The following is a 20,100-nucleotide window of genomic DNA, read 5'->3' on the forward strand; positions in this document are numbered from 1 at the left end:
CAACAGAAGCATCGCCACATCAGCATCACGTTTAATTTGTTCTGCTGGAGTTGTTTCCAACATGTGCCCGATTACTGCTGGATACGTTTCCATCATATCCGGTCAAAATAGTTCAATAGCGGTATGCAGAGGCTTGAGTCTCCAACCATGGTAAAGATGCTGGTTAGTATTATATAATCTGGCTCCATGGTGCAGATGGATAAAACAACAATTATGGGAGACAAGTCATGAAACTCAGCTTTAAGAACATTTCTATTTAATGAAGGCTAAGGCAGATTATTAGAGTTCAAGCTGATTAAACATCAGTCAAATGTAATGGCAAGTAAAGATTAATAATTACAAATTACTTGTTAGTCAAATTAAAAAGCAATTTCTTTATATTTTAAGTCCTATGTGCAGCAGGTTGTTACGCTTCTTAATGCACTACTTTTCCATTACGCTGTTAATATCGGTGACTGCATCCTCTGAACATTAGCAATCTCACCAAATAAACTGCCTCACAATTGTACATCTTTATCTAAAAGATCAGAATAGTTTAATAGCAATCAAGTCCAAAGTTCTTGTTATGATTTTGGTCGATCAATGAAAATGTAAAAAAACAAAAACAAACAAAAATTGTACTTGGAAGTGAAAGTGAAGTGTAAGTGAAAGTAAAGACTTTTTTTAAGGCTTGCTCAAGGCATGATTGAGTGAGAGGACTAAAGATTAAAAAGACAATTAGGGATATACATAATTATTCAACTTCAATCTATTGATGGAGGGGGCTATATTTAAAGTAACAAATGTCAATTGGACTGGTGACTCAATCACTGTAAACTGAAGTAGCAATCTCTTACACTAATTATAGGCTGACTCGCATTTGACCTATCCAACTAAATGGGAGCAACCCAAACAGCCATTCTACTGCAATGGGTCAACTAAATTCATACCAATAAAATAAGATACAAAAAGTGGTTAAATCCATTCATTAGGCAAATAAAGCAGTCTTGCTACAGGCCAATGTAGAGATCCGTTATTCCCATTCCTTACGTCTTTTAAAAGCTTGTCTTGTAAAACATCACTTTCTTCCACCTATGCCTCACCTGAATGCAGCTTCGTTCTGCTCCAGCTGCACTAGGTCCTGTGTTGAGCCTTGTATGGGGTTAACAAGTCGAACAAGTGAGGCCCATTGTCCTGCTCCAGCTTTAGGTGCCCCAAAAATAGCTTCTGGTAGATTCTCATTGAGGAAAGCAGCAGCCATTTCAGCAGCCAGCTCTCTTTCATCCTCTCCTGCAGCCTCTACCATTTCCTACAGGAGCCAAGAGCAGCACAAATGAGTAAATCACAGGGTATATTGTGCATTATCAATTTCATGTGTCCCCCCCCCCCACCACCACCAAGAGCTTGATATAATACACCATGGGAGAAGGAATAAAAGTGAAACAATTGCCATTGTTTTAGCCTGTTAAGATTGAGATATAGACAAAAGCATTTGCCTAGAAAACAATTACTTCATGGCTGTGTCAAGGCTGTGTGAACAGTAAGTAGAAGTAAGTAAGTAGTATTTCTGTTATTGTGTAACTGTATTGTTTGTGATAATATGTGGAGTGTCTGTCCATGTATGTATTGTGCTGCAGAGTTTAAAGTATAGTTTAAAGTATATATTAAAGTATATTGTTCGTGATGTGGAGTGTCTGTCCATGTATGTATTGTGCTGCACAGTTTTAAGTATACCACAAACAAATTCCACCGGCCTTGGTCGTGTGGCTAATAAAAACAATCTATCTATCTAGAAAGAACAGGCTGTGTGCTTACACTGTCTATTTCAGAGGTTCTCAATCAGGTCATTGGAGACCCACAGTACTGTTCATTTTCTATGTTCATCTGTTGTGTCAGTTATTCCAGAGCCATCTAATTGGGACTGTTGATCAAAAACCGTTCTTGAGTCATCTTGCATTGGCATGTACGCATTTTATAGAATGTTTCACAGCCCAAAATCACTTCCAATACCATTAACACCAAGAGATGACAACGGTTGAGGTACCAGAGTGTGAGTTCGCTCTGCCCCTAAAGGAAGAAACATCTGGTGGGGACTTGGCAATTAAGAGCCAACTGAAAGCCCCATGATTAATTGCAATAACAGATTACATTATTAAAAGATGAACAGATAAACAAGGATATGATAGTAGATTACAATATTAAAGAGTATAAAGGATAAATAATGATTGTAGCAATTCATCATCTATCAAATAACAGAGGCCCTACATTATTGTAGGCACCAGCACTGCAAATGCACTACAATACCCATAACTCCCTGCTCAACCTCACAGGTGATCTCCACCCACCGTCTCACCTCGTTATAGTAATAGTGTATCCGGTGATGCAATTTCACCCATAAAACCATGGTGATTTTGAAATCCACGCTCTCACTGTGGACTGTGCACGCACAGCAATAGGAGGTACACTTCCGCACAAGGACAGTGTCTTCACATTACCGCTGGCCACGAATTTATTTAAAGATAATCTAGTCTTGTTCCTCCGCTAATCAACTGTTATAACCAGTTAAGTTTTCTTACAAGAAACACAGTATCCATAGAAAGAGAAGGTGATCGGATCCCTTTTTATTTCTTAATACAGGCCACTGGGCATGGTAGTTAGCACTGTTGCCTCACAGCAAGGTCCTGGGTTCGAACCCCAGGCCATCCCAGGTCCTTTCTGTGTAGAGTTTGCATGTTCTTCCCAAGTCTGCGTGGGTTTACTCCGGGTGCTCTGATTTCCTCCCACCAAAAAAAAAAAAAAAAAAAAAAAGATATGCATGTTAGGGTGAATACTCCTGTCTGTGCCCCTGACCAAGGCAATGGAAAGAAGAACTGGAGTTGGTCCCTGGGCACTGCAGCTGCCCACTATACAATAAATATTATAAATAAATAAATAAATAAATAAATAATACCCTGGGTTAAATGCAGAGAACGAAGTCGTTGTAAGAATACAATGACAAAATAAAGTGGCTTTCTTCTTCTCCTTAAATGTCAACACAATCGCAACTTAAGACTCTTCCAAGATCATCAGGAGATAGATGGAGCATTGAGGATTTTCAGCTGACGAGCTGCCAGTAGAAACTGTTTTCCGTGGAGTCGTTTTTCAATGCTGGAGAGCCCGGAAAAGAAACTGTTTTCCCGAAACTGCACCCGTGCTGTTTGTTGGACAATGACTCTGATTGCCGCAAAAGTGATCAATTAAGGCTTTACATTTGGGTAGTAGGGCTGAACGATTAATCGGATTCAAACCAACATTGCAATGTAATAGAACACAATTTTCAAATCGCAAAGGCTGCGATTAAAAAAAAAAGAAGTTTTTTTTTAATGTTACACAATCTAACCAATCAGAGGGTCTGAAACACCTGGCCATGTGAGGTTCACGTACACACACGCTACCCTACATTCACCTGACGTGAGTGAGAGCAGTAAATGAAAAAAACAACTTGCCACGCTAAGCTTTGATTCTAGCAGTAACGTTACTATCTTGTGAAAATGGCCTCAGCAGAACTGAACACTGAAAAGAACTGTAGCAACTACAGAGGTGTAAAGTTGATCAACCACAGCATGAGGATATGGGAAAGAGTAATAGAAGCTAGGCTAAAAGGAGAGGTGACGATTAGCGAGCAGCAGTATGGTTTCATGCCACAAAAGAGCTTTGCTTTGAGAATGTTGATTGAGAAGTATAGAGATGGTCAAAAGGAGTTACACATTGTGTTTTTGTGGATTTAGAGAACGCATATGACAGGGGCCAAGAGAGGAGGTGGGGTATTGTATGAGGAAGTTGGGGGCTGCAGAGAAGTATGTAGGAGTGGTGCAGGATATGTATTGAGGGAAGTGTGACAGTGGTGAGGTGTGGGGCTGGGATGGCAGATGGTTTCAAGGTGGAGGTGGGATTACATCAAGGATCGACTCTGAGCCCTTTCTTGTTTGCAATGGTGATGGACTGGTTGATGGATGAGATCAGGCAGGAGTCTCCATGGACTATGATGTTCACGGATGACATTGTGATCTTTAGCGAGAGTAGGGTGCAGGTTGAGGAGAGCCTGGAGAGGTGGAGGTCTGCACTGGAGAGAAGAGGAATGAAAGTCAGTAGGAGCAAGACGGAATACCTATGCATGAATGAGAGGGAGGACAGTGGAATGGTGAGGATGCAAGGAGTAGAGGTGACGAAGGCGTATGAGTTTAATTACTGGGGGTCAACTGTCCAAGGTAACAGGGAGTATGGAAACAGAGGTGAAGAAGAGAGTGCAGGCAGGGTGGAGTGGGTGGAGAGGAGTGTCAGGGGTGATTTGCGACAGAAGGGTACCAGCAAGAAGGGGGAAAGGAAGAGAAGGTTTACAAGATGGTAGTGAGACCAGCTCCGTCATACTGCTTCGAGACAGTGGCACTAATGAAAAGACAGGAGGCGGAGCTGGAGGTGGCAAAGTTGAAAATGCTAAGATTTTCATTGGGAATGATGAAGACGGACAGGATTAGGAATGAGTTTATTAGAGGGACCGCTCAAGTTGGACGGTTTGGAGACAAAGCAAGAGAGGCAAAATTGAGGGGGCTTGGACATGTGTGGAGGAGAGATGCCGGGTATATTGGGAGAAGGACACTGAATATGAAGCTGTCAGGGAACAGGAAAAGAGGAAGACCAAAGGAGGTTTATGAATGTGGTAAGAGAGGAAATGCAGGTGGCTGGTATGACAGAGGAAGATGCAGAGGACAGGAGGAGATGAAAACGGATGATCCGCTATGGCGACCCCTAATGGGAGCAGCCGCAAGTAGTAGTAGTTCAGCCCTATTGGGCAGAGTTAATTTAATAGTTGGTTTAATTATCTCACATTGAAAGTGTTACATAGGCCGATTGATAGTTTTAAAGTTTTCCTTTAACTCTTCTTTTTGTTTGTATCTCCCCTTGTTATGTGAGAAAAGTACAATTGGTTGAATTTATTCTCTATTCAGTTGTGCACACTTATCCATAATTTGCTAGATGGACTGTCTACTTTCTGTTGTTCATTTGCTACGTTCATTTTTGTTTATTTGCAAAATTACTTTGGTAGATAGACTGATACATAGATAGATAGATTTTGGTAGATAGTTTTGACTTAGTTATCCTTTTAGCTTATAAATATATTCCTTGGTAACTTGCTGTTTGCAGTTTTAATAGTATTGTGTGAGGTTTGATAGAGTCTTACATAAGTGTCCAGTTTCTAGGCAATAAGCCTATTTTCAGTGTACCTCTTTGGCCAATTGGGTGCTAAGTGGCCAGGGTGTGGCCTGCACTCATGGCAGACAATTAGCAATAAGTGTTCTTTAAATCACTGTTGCTACTTGGAAGCATCAGCTTCCAAGCGTCAGGCAAATAGGCCTAGGTTGAACGAAGGCTAGAGTGAACAAAGGCAAGTGCGACGTTTTCAAGCCAAGACTTCGTCAAGCACGGACTGCTCTTTTTACATCCGGTCAGTCATCTGTATCTTGTGTACCTTGTGTACCTACTATGTGTTTTCTTCGCATTCCTGTCCTTTCCTCTGTGACCCTACCAATGTCATCTATCCTACTCTCTCCACTCACATTGAGCAAGTGGTGATGGGAGGGCTCTGGAATTGCCAGTCTGTGGTGCCGAAAGCTGAGTTTATCTCAGGCTACACATCCTTGCTCTCCCTCAACTTTCTTGCTCTAACTGAGACCTGGATCATGCCAGAAAACACTACCACACCCGCAGCTCTGTCTGATGTGTACTCTTTTTCTCACACTCCCAGAGCTGGGAGGCGGGGTGGTGGTACTGGCCTGCTCATCTCCCTGAAATGGAAATACTCTCTTGTTTCCATTCCACAATTTTCTCTGCACTCTTTTGAATTTCATGCTGTTACTGTCTCTTATCCTGTCAAACTCACCATTGTGGTTGTGTACCACCCACCAGGCCCCCTTGGTGAGTTTCTGGAGGAGCTTGACACACTTGTCTCGCACTTCCCTGTTGATGACTCTGCACTTATTCTTCTCGGTGACTTCAACATCGACACCAACAAGCTAGATCCTCTTCTCTCTTTCCTCTCCTCCTTTGACCTTCACCTCTCACCCTCTCCTCCTACCCACAAGGCCGGCAACCAGCTGAACTTGTCTTTACTAGACACTGTCCCATTTCCAATCTCTCTGTTACTCCCCTCCAGCTCTCTGACCACTATTTAATGTCCTACTCTCTCTCCCTCTCTTCACCCCCCTCAGACGGAGCCTGAGAGTGGCAGAGTGAAAATGCAGGAAAAGGCAAACTCCCACAGGACCTTCTCAACTTCCAGTCTCTTCTTTACACTTTCTCCCCCTCCCTTTCTGCTGCTAAGGCTGCCTTCTATCGCTCTAAAATCCTATTCTCTGCCTCTAATCCTAAGAAACTCTTTGAAACCTTCTCTACACTTCTTCAACACCCACCTCCTCCTCCTACTTCCTCCCTTCTCCCTGATGACTTCGCGAACTTCTTTGACAAGAAGGTAAATGACATCAGATCCTCCTTTTCTCACCACCCGGTTAGTGCGGCTTGCACTTTCCCACCCTCTGCATCCTCCCTCACCTCTCCACGTCCCACCCTATCCCACCTTGCTCCCCTCTGCCTGACGAGGTTCTAAACCTCATCACATCCAGTCGCCCCACCACATGCTCCCTTGACCCGGTCCCCTCCCCTCTTCTTCAGTCTATAGCACCTGAACTCCTTCCCTATCTAACCCACCTCATCAACACCTCCCTCCAGGCAGGATGCTTTCCATCTGCCTTCAAGACTGCTAGTCACCCCTCTTCTAAAGAAACCATCACTTAACCCCTCTGACGTCAAAACCTACAGACCAGTTTCCCTTCTACCCTTTCTATCCAAAACTTTTGAAAGTGCTGTCTTTAACCAACTTTCTTTGTACCTCCACCAGAACAACCTCCTGGACCCCAACCGGTCTGGGTTCAGGGTGGGTCACTCGACAGAGACGGCCCTCCTTGCAGTGATAGAATCACTGCACTCTGCAAGAGCAAACTCTCTCTCCTCTGTCCTGATACTCATGGATCTGTCAGCTGCGTTCGACACAGTGAACCACCAGATCATCCTCTCCACCCTCGAGGGGCTGGGTGTCACAGGCTCTGCACTCTCAATGTTTGCAACTTACCTGACGGGTCGCTCCTACCAGGTGACATGGAGGGGATCTGTGTCGGAGCCTCGCAAACTGACTACAGGCGTTCCACAGGGTTTGGTTCTGGGTCCTCTCCTTTTCTCCCTGTACACGACATCCCTGGGTTCTGTTATTCGCTCGCATGACTTCTCTTACCATTGTTATGCCGATGACACCCAGCTGATCTTGTCCTTTCCTCTCTCTGACACACAAGTAGAGACACGCACTGCTGCGTGCTTGACTGACATCTCGGAGTGGATGGCGACACACCACCTGAAGCTTAATCTGGACAAGACAGAGCTGGTGTTCATCCCGGGGAAAGGTTGCCCGCACCGAGACCTGGCCATCACCATCGACAACACCGTGGTGACGCCAACTCGGACAGTGAGGAATCTGGGTGTGATCCTGGACGACCAACTGTCATTTGCTGAAAACGTTGCATCGGTTGCTCGCTCCTGCAGATTTCTCCTCTATAACATCATGAGGATTCGCCCATTCCTCACTGACGAGATGGCACAGGTGCTCATCCAGGCTCTGGTCATCTCCCGGCTGGACTACAGCAACTCCCTCCTTGCTGGCACCCCGGCGTCGGCCATCAGACCTCTGGAACTTGTTCAGAAAGCTGCAGCTCGTGGTGTTCAACCGCCCTAAGTTCTTCCACACAACTCCCCTTCTCATGTCCCTACACTGGCTCCCAGTAGCTGCTCACATCCAGTTTAAGACTCTGGTGCTAGCCTACAGGGCAGTGAAAGGACAGCTCCTTCCTATCTCCATACCATGGTCAAGCCCTACACCTCCGCCCGGCCACGTCGCTCTGCTGCCTCGGGACGCCTGGTTGCTCCATCGCTCAGAGGCCCCTGCTGCCAATTGACCTGGTCACGGCTCTTTTCTGTCCTTGCTGCACAGTGGTGGAAATAAACTCCCCACTGATGTCAGGACAGCGGAGTCACCGCCCATCTTTCGCCACAGGTTGAAAACTCACCTCTTTAAGAACTACTACCCTGTTACTTGTTCTTAGCACTTATTGTATTCACTCATTTAAAAAAAAGAAAAATCTCTTTCTTAGACTTTTACTTTAGCACTGGTTTTGCTCTTAGATGCTTGTTTAGATGCACTTATGACCTCTGATGACTAGTAGTTCTCCTGATTTCCTATGTTAAATGCACTTATTGTAAGTCGCTTTGGATAAAAGCGTCAGCTAAATGACTGTAATGTAATTGCACATGTGCCGCTTTCTCTCTCTCTCTCTCTTCCTCTCGCTGTCTTTGTGCCTCAATCTTATCACACCTATTGCTGTGCACATCTTGTCTGCATTATTTTCCTCAGCCTCTCTCACAAACACCTACTTCTTCTGGAGCACACCCGCCACGCGCACACACACCTTTCTTTGTTCTTTTGGTGCCACTTCTTCACTGCATGCAATAATGCACGTGCACACACATGCTCACGTGAACCTCCCTTTCAGTGCAGACACACAGTTACACACACCCATGCAATATTTGCACAGCCTCACTACCTCATATCACCCTTTGTGCCTTGATCATTACATTGCTGCTCATCACTGATTGTACCTGATCAGTAGTGGGTTTTTTTAATCACCCCCCCCATTCGCCCCAATTGTATCCGGCCAATTATCTTACTCTTCTGAGCTGTCCTGGTCGTTGCTTCACCGCCTCGGCTGATCCAGGGAGGGCTGCGGACTACCACATGCCTCCTCCGATACATATGGAGTCACCAGCTGCTGCTTTTCACCTGACAGTGAGGAGTTTCATCAGGGGGCCCGCAGCACAAGGGAGGATCACGCTATTCCCCACAGTTCCCCCTTCCCCCTGAACAGGCTCCATGACCGACCAGAGGAGTCGCTAGTGCAGCAACCAGGACAAACACCCACATCCGGCTTCCCACCTACAGACAAAGCCAATGTTGTCTGTAGAGACGCCTGACCAAGCCGGAGGTAAAACAGGGATTCAATCTGGCAATCCCCATGTTGGTAGGCAATGGAATAGACTGCTACGCCCCCCCAGACACCCCCTGATCAGTAATGTTGATTAGTATTAGCCAATTTTCTTCACTGATTGTTATAATTTTTTCTTTTTCCACTAAAGTAAGTCGTTGTGCTGCCTATTTTGCAAAAATATTTTTGAAGCCTTACCCTCTCATTCAAAGTACTCCAATCAGTGCAATATTAATTTATTCCATCAACTTGAATGGCTAAATTATAACTATCGAACGCCAAAGTTAATGGTTAATAATTTTATTAGACAGATTCATGAGACTGTTTTTTAGGCTGATTTAATGAGACTGATTTGATTATTTTAGCAGTTTAATTATAAAATATTAAACACCAAAATTAATGGTTTATAAATTTGAGACTGATTTTATAATTTTGTTGCACCCACATAATAATAGATACTCAACTACTGAACTAAAACAAAGAATATATTATAGATTAGTCAAGGAAAAATACTACATAATTTGTCAAATTGTTGCATTTTAATATCATACATAATGCAACAGAAGGCCTGGTTTAGGATTAAAGACTATACGGATAGTTAGTAGATTACTCATTATTAAGTTACTGATAGGAACTGATAGGAACAGACTGCAGTGAACAGTAGGGACAGGAGAAAAAAAATCATTGGCGCTCCCCTGCCCACCCTGCAAAACTTGTATACCTCTAAAGCTCAAAAACGGGCAGGCAGAATCAGCACAGACCCCTCACACCCAGGACACAGTGTGGTCGAACTTCTACCCTCTGGCAAGCGCTACAGAGCAATGTGCGCCAAAACCACCACACACGGGAACAGTTTTTCCCCACAGGCCATCTCTCATGAACACTTAACAGCATGGTGCAATAATGGACACTTATGTGAATATGAAACTTTGTAAACAGAACCTTTCTGGTCAAGATGTCTCACCTACAAATCTACGATGTGCACTACCTCATTAAAGCAGATGTGCAAAACAATGTTTGTGAAATACAAACATACAATTGTAAATACATATTAAACTGCTGTATACTGGTTACAATCATTGCTGTTATATAATACAGTACGTAGTTGTAAGGTGGATGGTAGGTGAACATATAGTGTATACTTCTGGTTGTGGAGTTGTGGTATGGTACAGTTAGGTCCGCAAGTATTTGGACAGTGACACAATATTTGTAATTTTGCCCCTGTACACCACCATGGTGGATTTGAAATGAAGTAACCAATATGTGATTGAAGTGTGGACTTTCAGCTTTAATTTAAGGAGTTGGAAAATTTTTTCCATTAACCGTTAAGGAATTACAGCCAGTTTTATACATGGACGCCCCATTTTCAGAGGATCAAAAGTAATTCGACACTTGACGAACAGGTGGTTTCATGGGCAAGTAAGACCTTTTCCATCATTATTCCATGACAAATTAAGCAGATAAAAGGTCTGGAGTTCATTCCAAGTATTTACATTTGCGTTTGGTAGCTGTTCATCGGAACTCTCAACATGAAGTCCATAGAGGTGTCAATACAAGTGACGGAGGCCATCATTAGGCTGAAAAAGCAAAGGAAATCTATCAGATGGATAGTAAACACTTCAGGAGTGGCCAAATCAACATTTCGGTACATTCTTAAAAAGAAAGAATGCACTGGCAAGCTCAGCAACACCAAAAGGCTTGGAAGACCACGGAACACATCTACAGTGGATGATGGCAGAATTCTTTCCCTAGTGAAGACAAACACATTCACAACATCTAGTGAAGTCAAAAACACTCTTGAGAGGTAGGGGTATCATTGTCCAAGTCTACAATCAAGAGACGCCTGCATGAAAATAAATACAGAGGGTTTACGACAAGGTGAAAACCACTGGTGTCACTTAAGAACAGGAAGGCCAGATTAGACTGTGTTTAAAATCATCTAAAAACCTACCCAGTTCTGGAACAAGGTTCTTTGGACAGATGAAGCAATGATTAACTTGTACCAGAAGGATGGGAAGAGGAAAAGTGTGGAGAACAAAAGGAACAAGCTCATGATTCTCAGCGTACCATATCATCTGTCAAACATGGTGGAGGTAGTGTTATGAAATGGGCATGTATGGTTGCCAGTGGAACTTGGTTATTGGTGTTTATTGATGATGTGACTACTGACAGAAGTAGCAGGATGGATTGCGATGTTTATAAGGATATACCATTTGCTCAGATTTAGCCAAATGTCACAAAACTGAGAGGACGGTGCTTCACACTGCAGATGGATAATGACATAAAACAAGCCGGGAAAGCAACCCAAGAGTCTCTCAAGGCAGAAAAGTGGAATATTCATCAGTTACCAAGTCAGTCGCCTGACCTCAACCCAGTTGAGCATGCTTTTCACTTGCTGAAGATCAAACTAATGGCCAAAAGACCCACAAACACCCAGCAACTGAAGGCAGCTGCCGTTAAGTCTTGGCAGAGCATTTCAAAAGAGGAAACTCGGAATTTGAAGATGTCGATGGGTTCCAGACTTCAGGCAGTCATTGACTGCAAAGGATTATTATATTAGAGCAGCGGTCGGGAACCTATGGCTCGCGAGCCATATATGGCTCTTCCGGTGACGGCATATGGCTCCCAGACAATTTTGAGTTGAAAAATTTTTTTTTTCAAAAAAATCAGTTTGGAACTGATTTTAAAATACTTGTGATATTTCTTAATAATACTGTGTCATTTTAAAGTAAACAGAAATTAGTTTTGAAGATAAATTTCACGGGTCACGGGTCACCCGTGGGTCGGTTCGGGAACCAATGGCTCGCGAGCATGTCCGGGTCATTGTAAAGGTGAAGAAATCAATTTTATCAGATAGCCAACTAGTTTATCCGCTTCAACCCTTGTAACGGAAAAGATGGCGAAAAGAAAAAAAGACGATGATTACCGTGCATTCCAGGCTGCGTGGACAGAGGAATTTGCATTTGTGGAGAGAGCAGGATCTGCGGTATGTCTAATATGCAATGATAAAATTGCATCGATGAAACGGTCAAATATAAAGCGGCACTTCGATACGCACCATGCTTCATTTGCATCGAAATATCCAGCGGGGGACAGCAGGAAAAGGGCATGCGAGGAGCTACAGCGGAGAGTGCAGACGAGTCAGCAGCAACTACGTGTGTGGACCAAGCAAGGTGACGGGAATTCCGCTAGCTTTGCGGGGGCTTTGGCAATAGCAAGGAATGGAAAGTCATTCACAGATGGCGAGTATGCCAAAACATTCATGCTTGATGTGGCCAATGAACTGTTTGATGACTTCCCAAATAAAGACAAGATAATCAAACGAATAAAAGACATGCCCCTGTCAGCAAGAACTGTGCACGATCGTAGCATCATGATGGCAAATCAAGTCGAGGAAACACAAATTAAGGACATAAACGCCGGGACATACTTTTCTCTCGCGTTAGATGAGTCAACAGACGTTAGCCATCTATCTCAGTGCAGTATCATTGCCAGGTATGCTGCAGGTGACACACTGCGTGAGGAAAGCTTGGCTGTTTTGCCAATGAAAGGGACAACAAGAGGAGAGGATTTATTCATGTCTTTCATGGAGTTTGCTAAAGAAAAAAAAACTACCGATGGATAAAGTTATTTCTGTCTGTACTGATGGTGCACCCTGTATGTTGGGGAAGAACAAAGGATTTGTAGCGCTTCTCCGTGAACATGAAAAGAGAGCCATCCTAAGTTTTCATTGCATCCTGCACCAGGAGGCGCTTTGCGCTCAGACGTGTGGACAGGAGCTTGGTGAGGTGATGTCTCTGGTCATTCGAGTGGTCAACTTTATTGTTGCCCGAGCTTTAAATGATCGCCAGTTTAAAGCTCTGTTAGAAGAAGTTGGGAATCATTATCCCGGTCTGCTTTTACACAGCAACGTGCGTTGGTTGTCAAGGGGGAAGGTGCTCAGCCGTTTTGCAGCTTGCCTGAGTGAAATCCGGACTTTTCTTGAAATGAAAGGCGTCAAGCATCCTGAGCTAGACAACACTGACTGGCTCCTGCAGTTTCACTATCTCGTGGACATAACTGGCCATCTGAACCAGCTCAATGTGAAAATGCAAGGTATTGGAAATACAATCTCATCCCTTCAACAAGCAGTGTTTGCATTTGAAAGCAAGCTGGAAGTCTTTCTCAGGGACATTGAAACAGGTCGTCTTCTGCACTTTGAAAGACTGCAACAATTTAGAGATGCATGCTTAGCAAGTGACTCCACTCAACATCTGGATCTCCAGCAGCTAGCTGGCTTTACGTTCAATCTCCTGCAGTCATTCAAAGCACGTTTTGGAGAATTTCGTGCGTGCACTGGTCTTTTCAAGTTCATCACTCATCCACATGAGTGTGCAGTGGACAAAATCGACCTGACATGCATCCCCGGGGTCTCTATCGGAGACTTTGAGCTGGAAGTTGCTGACCTGAAGGCATCAGACATGTGGATGAGTAAGTTCAAGTCACTTAATGGAGAGTTGGAAAGTCTTGCGCGACAGCGAGCAGAGCTGGCGAGGGAACACAAGTGGACAGAAATTAAAAATCTTCAACCTGAAGACCAGCTGATTCTTAAAACTTGGAACGAGCTTCCTGTGACATACCACACAATGCAGCGTGTGAGTATTGCCGTATTGACCATGTTTGGCTCTACATATGCATGTGAACAGTCTTTCTCGCATATGAGGAACATTAAGACCAACCTACGCTCACGTTTAACTGATGGAAGCCTCAACGCCTGCATGAAGCTCAACCTCACCACGTATGAACCAGACTACAAGGCCATCAGCAAAACCATGCAGCACCAGAAGTCGCATTAAAAGTAAGACATATTTAATTTATTATACGTTAAAAATACTATATGGCTCTCAATGAAATATATTTAGAAATATTTGGCTTTTATGGCTCTCCCAGTCAAAAAGGTTCCCGACCCCTGTATTAGAGGGACCTGAGCGGTCCCTCTAATATAATCATTCCTAATCCTGTCCTTCGTTACTCCCAGTGAAAATCTTAGCATCTTCGACTCTGCCACCTCCAGCTCCGCCTCCTGTCTTTTCGTCCGTGCCACTGTCTCCAAACCATATAACATAGCTGGTCTTACAACCATATTGTAAACTTTCCCTTTAACTCTTGCTGGTACCCTTCTGTCGCAAATTACTCCTGACACTCTTCTCCACCCACTCCACCCTGCCTGCACTCTCTTCCTCACCTCTATACAGCACTCCCCATTACTTTCGACCCCAAGTATTTAAACTCATATGCCTCTGTCACCTCCACTCCTTGCATCCTGACCATTCCACTGTCCTCCGTCTCATTCACGCATAGGTATTCCGTCTTGCTCCTACTGACTTTCATTCCTCTTCTCTCCAGTGCAGACCTCCACCTCTCCAGGTTCTCCTCAACCTGCACCCTACTCTTGCTACAGATCACAATGTCATCCGCGAACATCATCGTCCTTGGAGACTACTGCCTGAGCATGTCCGTCAACCTGTCCATCACCATTGCAAACAAGAAAGGGCTCAGAGCTGATCCTTGATGTAATCCCACCTCCACCTTGAACCCATCTGTCATTCCAACTGCACACCTCACCCCTGTCACACTTCCCTCATACATATCCTGCACCACTCCTACATACTTCTCTGCAACTCCTGACTTCCTCATACAATACCACACCTCCTCTCTCGGCACGCTGTCATATGCTTTCTCTAAATCTACAAAGACACAATGCAACTCTTTCTCGCCTTCTCTATACTTCTCAATCAACATTCACAAAGCAAACATTGCATCTGTGGTGCTCTTTGGTGGCATGAAACCATACTGCTGCTTGCTAATCGTCACCTCTCCTCTTAACCTAGCTTCTAGTACTCTTTCCCAAATCTTCATGCTGTGGCTGATCAACTTTATACCTCTGTAGTTGCTACAGTTCTGCACATCGCCCTTGTTCTTGAAAATCGTTACCAGTATGCTTCTTCTCCATTCCTCAGGCATCCTCTCACTTTCCAAGATTGTGTTAAACAAGCTAGTTAAAAACACCACTGCCATCTCTCCGAAAAATCTCCATGCCTCCACAGGTATGTCATCAGGACCAACTGCCTTTCCACTCTTCATCCTCTTCATAGCTGCCCTCACTTCCTCCTTGCTAATCCACCGAACTTCCTGATTCACTATCCCTACATCATCCAACCTTCTCTCTCTCTCATTTTCTTCATTCATCAGCCCCTCAAAGTACTCCTTCCACCTTCTCAGAACACTCTATCCTTGATCGCCCTAACTTGCTGCACATCCTTCGCATCTCAGTCCCTCTGTCTAGCCAATCGGTACAAGTCCTTTTTCTCCTTCCTTAGTGTCTAACCTGTCATACAACTCACCATACGCCTTTTCCTTTGCCACCTCTCTCTTCGCTTTAGGCTGCATCTCCTTGTACTCCTGTCTACTTTCTTCATCTCTCTGACTATCCCACTTCTTTGCCAACATCTTCCTCTGTACACTTTGCTGTACTTCCTCATTCCACCACCAAGTCTCCTTGTCTTCCTTCCTCTGTCCTGACGACACACCAAGTACCTTCCTAGCTGTCTCCGTCACTATTTCTGCAGTGGTTGCCCAGCCATCTGGCATCTCTTCACTACCAACCAGTACCTGTCTTAACTCCTGCCTGAACTCCACACAACAGTCTTCCTTCTTCAACTTCCACCATTTGATCTTCGGCTGTATCTTCACTCGCTTCCTCTTCTTGGTCTCCAAAGTCATCCTACAGACCACCATCCGATGCTGCCTAGCTACGTTCTCCCCTGTCACCACCTTGCAGTCTCCAATCCCTTTTAGATGGCGCCTTCTACATAAGATATAGTCCACCTGTGTGCACTTTCCTCCACTCTTGTACGTCACCCTGTGTTCCTCCCTCTTCTTGAAATATGTATTCACCACAGCCATTTCCATCCTTTTCGCAAAATCCACCACCATCTGTCTTTCCACATTTCTCTCCTTGACTCCATACTTTCCCATCACCTCCTCATCACCTCTGTTCCTTTCACCAACATGTCCATTGAAGTCCGCTCCAATCACCACTCTCTCCTCCTTGGGTACCCTCTCCATCACGTTGTCTAACTCACTCCAGAATTCTTCTTTCTCATCCATCTCACACCCAACTTGCGGGGCATATGCGCTGATAACATTCAGCAATACATCTTCAATTTCCAGCTTCATACTCACCACTCTGTCTGACACTCTCTTCACCTCCAGCAGGCTCTTGACATACTCTTCCTTCAGAATTATCCCTACCCCATTTCTCCTCCCATTCGCACCATGGTAGAAGAGTTTGAACCCGCCTCCGATACTCCTGGCCTTACTCCCCTTCCACCTGGTCTCTTGCACACACAGTATGTCTACCTTTCTTCTTTCCATCATATCATCCAGCTCTCTCCCTTTACCAGTCATAGTGCCAACATTCAAAGTTCCGACGCTCGCCTCCACACGCCTACCTTTCCTCCTCTCTCGCTGCCTCTGGACATGCCTTCCCCCTCTCCTTCTCCTTCTCCCAACAGTAGCATAGTTACCACCAGCACCCTGCTGGTTAACAGTACCGGTGGCGGTCATTGGTAACCCGGGCCTCGACCGATCCGGTATGGAAATCTTATTTATGATCCGCATATTTGATTTGGCAAAGATTTTAAGCCGGATGCCCTTCCTGGTGCCACCCTCTCCATTTGTCCAGGCTTGGGACCGGCATTAAGAATGCAATGGCTTGTGCATCCTCAGTGGCTGGGCATTTAAATTAATACTATAATTAATTTAAATGACTGGCATTCGCTATTTCTTGCCTGCAATACGTTACGGTTGGTTCCACTAGAAGACGTGCTGCAAATACAACTGGCCTTTTCTAATGTAGAGGCCAAGAGTCACTTATCTCTTCACCTGACCTGATCTTCACTTTTGCCTCTGGCATTGAGCATCAGAGCATGTAGCAATCACCTACTTTCACAAAATGAGCAGACAAAAGAAGCGAAAAGTCGACAGCGGGTGCCAGGTTTTTAAGAAAGAGTGGACAGCAAAACATTTTGTCACTGAAGTCCAATAAAAGCCATATGTCTGATTTGTCAAGAAAGCATTGCAGAATTCAATGAACACAATATCAGCCGACACTTTTCCACCAAGCATGTTAACTATGCTAGCAATTTGTCATCCAAAGAAAGGGTGAGTACAGCTTCGAGGTTAGCAGCCAATATACAGGCTCAGCAAAATATTTTAACCGACAGTCTACAATTCAGGAGTCTAGCACAAAGGCAAGTTATTAGCAAAAGCTAGTAAGCCTTTCTCTGAAGGATAGTTCTTGAAGGAAGGTATGGTGGAGACAGCAAGTCTTGTGAGTCTAGAGAGCAAAAGCAAATTTGAAAACACAAGTTTATCGCGCAGAACAGTGACTCGCCATATAGAACTAATTGACGAAGATTTGGCTTGTGGGTTAATCAAGAAAGCAGTCCTTTAAGTTTTATTTGTTAGCACTGGATGAAAGCATTGACATAAAGGACACTGCACACCTCTCAATTTTTGTCAGAGGAATTAATAACAATTTTGAAATCACGGAGGATGGTCGCTACAGTGGCGAAGAGCATCAGCTTTGTGTCGATGCAGTTGCACACCGGGGACTAGGGTTCGCTCCCCGGTCTCGCCAGATCCAATTATGGCTAGCGTCAAATGAAGCAGCAACATTGGCAAATGCTGCTTCGGGAGGGGGGTGGAGTCGGCTTGCGTTCGCCACGTGGACCTACCTCTGCGTGCTGGAGCATCAGTCGATCGGCTTGGTTCCCCTCGATCGGCTTGGTTACCCTTGTCACAAAGTGGCAAGGCGGTTCCTTCCAGACTGCCAGCCAAGAGATGCAACTGGCGAACGCACATAGTATGAGGGTGGGTGTTTGAACTAGAATGGGGATCAATTGGCCACCAAATTGGGAGAAAGGGGAAAAATCAGAATATATATATATAATAATTAAAAGAAATCACGGAGGAGTTTTTATCCATGGAGTCCATGAAAGGCACAACAAGAGGATCGGATTTATACAACAGGGTTGCATTGAGAGGCTGAAAGCTACCTTGGTGTAAACTGGCAAATGTCACCACAGATGGACCGCCAAATCTAACAGGAAAACCCGTCAGACTGCTGAAAAGAGTGCAGGACAAGATGAAAGAAGAAGACCCTGAGTTGAAGGTAATTTTCCTACATTGTATTATCCACCAGGAAGCCCTGTGCAAGACTGCATTGCAGCTTGATCACGTAGTGAAGCCAGCCATAAAACTTATGAACTTCATTTGGGCAAGGGGACTTAGTCATGGTCAATTGATTAAATTCCTCGAAGAAACTGATGCTGACCATCATGACTTACTTTACCACTCCAATGTCCGTTGGCTAAGTTTGAGGAAATTGTGGCAGTGAGTGTGGCAGCTCAGAGGGGGATTGGCTCGTTTTGGAGTCAATGGAGAAAGCCGACGATTTTCCTGAGCTGAGTGACGCAGACTGGCTTTGCGATTTTGTGTTCACTGTGGACATTTTGGCACACATGAACGAGCTGAATGTGAGACGACAAGGGAAGGATGTAGCCTATTTGTGCATAAACTGTATTCGAACGTGAAAGCTTTCAAAGTCAAGTTAACTTTGTTCTCAAGGCAAGTAATAAACAAATCATTCGCTCATTTCCTGACACTAGCGACACTGGAAGAGGCGCCTCAGCATGCAAAGAAATACAGCAAATCACTGAATGACCTGCATGGAGAATTCTGTCGTCGATTCTCTGATTTTGAAAAGATTGAGAAGTCACTGCAGCTGGTGTCATGTCCCCTGTCACTCGACTATGAGACAGCACCACAGGAACTGTAGTTGGAGCTGACTGATCTCTAGTGCGACTCTGTCTTGAAGGAGAAGTTCAACTCTGTCAAATTGGATGAGTTTTACGCCTCACTGAACAAGACAAAGTTTCCAAACATCCGACAGATGGCAAAGAAGATGCTGGAGTTATTTGGCTCTACAAGGGGTGCGCGGTATATGAGGTAGACGGTATAAACTATATAAATTTGGCCTACGGTAGAGATTTGGACTCTACCGACCAATCGCGATGCAATGGCTTCAAGCACAGAGGCCACGGAGCAGGAGGAGCTGGTTAAAAAAACCGGTGCTACGTCAGTGATTTGGACTTGGTTCGGATTTAAAAAGTCGGATAGTGAGCAGAAAAATGTCATTTGCAAGATGTGTCGAATGACAGTGCCTGCAAACAAAGGTAACACGAGCAATTTGTTCTACCATCTAAAAACAAAACATGTCCTCGAGTATGAGGAGAGCCAGAGGACATGCTCGGCTCAAACGCCCAGTCAGTCTCCAAACACAGGAGGGAAGAAAAAAGTTTGCCCTACTACCCAACCGCAGACCTCTATTGCGCAAGCTTTTTCGAAGAGTACTCCCTATGATAAAAAGAGTAAGCGTTGGACTGACATTACAAAAGCCATTACGATACACTTATGTAAAGACATGGTCCCTTTCCAAACAGTGGGACGCAGCGGGTTTCAAGACATGATTAAAACCCTTGATCAACAATATGTAGTGCCGAGCCGCAAGTACTTTAATGAGTCAGAAATGCCCAAACTGTATGGCCAGCTCCGAGAGAAAGTTGAAAAAGACCTCCATGAATTAAAGTATTTCGCAACTACTATGGACTTGTGGTCGAGTCGCACCATGGAGCCTTATATCAGCCTCACGAAGCAAGTGAACTGGAGTAAACACCAAAGTTTAGTGTTTGTGTTTGCAGCTTGATTTTAATTTGAAATATGCTGTTTTTTTTTTCTTAACTGTTTTGCATTATAGAAAACCTCTTTTACTTGAAGTACTGTTTACAATATCCACTTTATTTTTGTGTTCTTGAAGAAGTGAGCAGTTGTTGTTGACAACATTTTCACTATTTTGCATTATAGAAAGCAGCCTGTTGTACTGTTTTTATTTAAAATA

General features: G+C 44.4%; 1 protein-coding gene across 1 annotated transcript in view; it reads right to left on the minus strand.

Annotated features, from left to right (window-relative positions):
* sf3b3 (splicing factor 3b, subunit 3) overlaps positions 1-20,100 on the minus strand; it is a 132,622-nt gene that overhangs the window by 39,283 nt on the left and 73,239 nt on the right. The window contains exon 20 of the mRNA XM_056281478.1: positions 1,083-1,288. Within this exon, the coding sequence (XP_056137453.1) occupies positions 1,083-1,288 (206 nt within the window). The remainder of the gene's footprint in view (positions 1-1,082; positions 1,289-20,100) is intronic.

This window comes from Lampris incognitus, chromosome 6, assembly GCF_029633865.1.
Source record: "Lampris incognitus isolate fLamInc1 chromosome 6, fLamInc1.hap2, whole genome shotgun sequence".
Taxonomy (NCBI): Eukaryota; Metazoa; Chordata; class Actinopteri; order Lampriformes; family Lampridae; genus Lampris; species Lampris incognitus.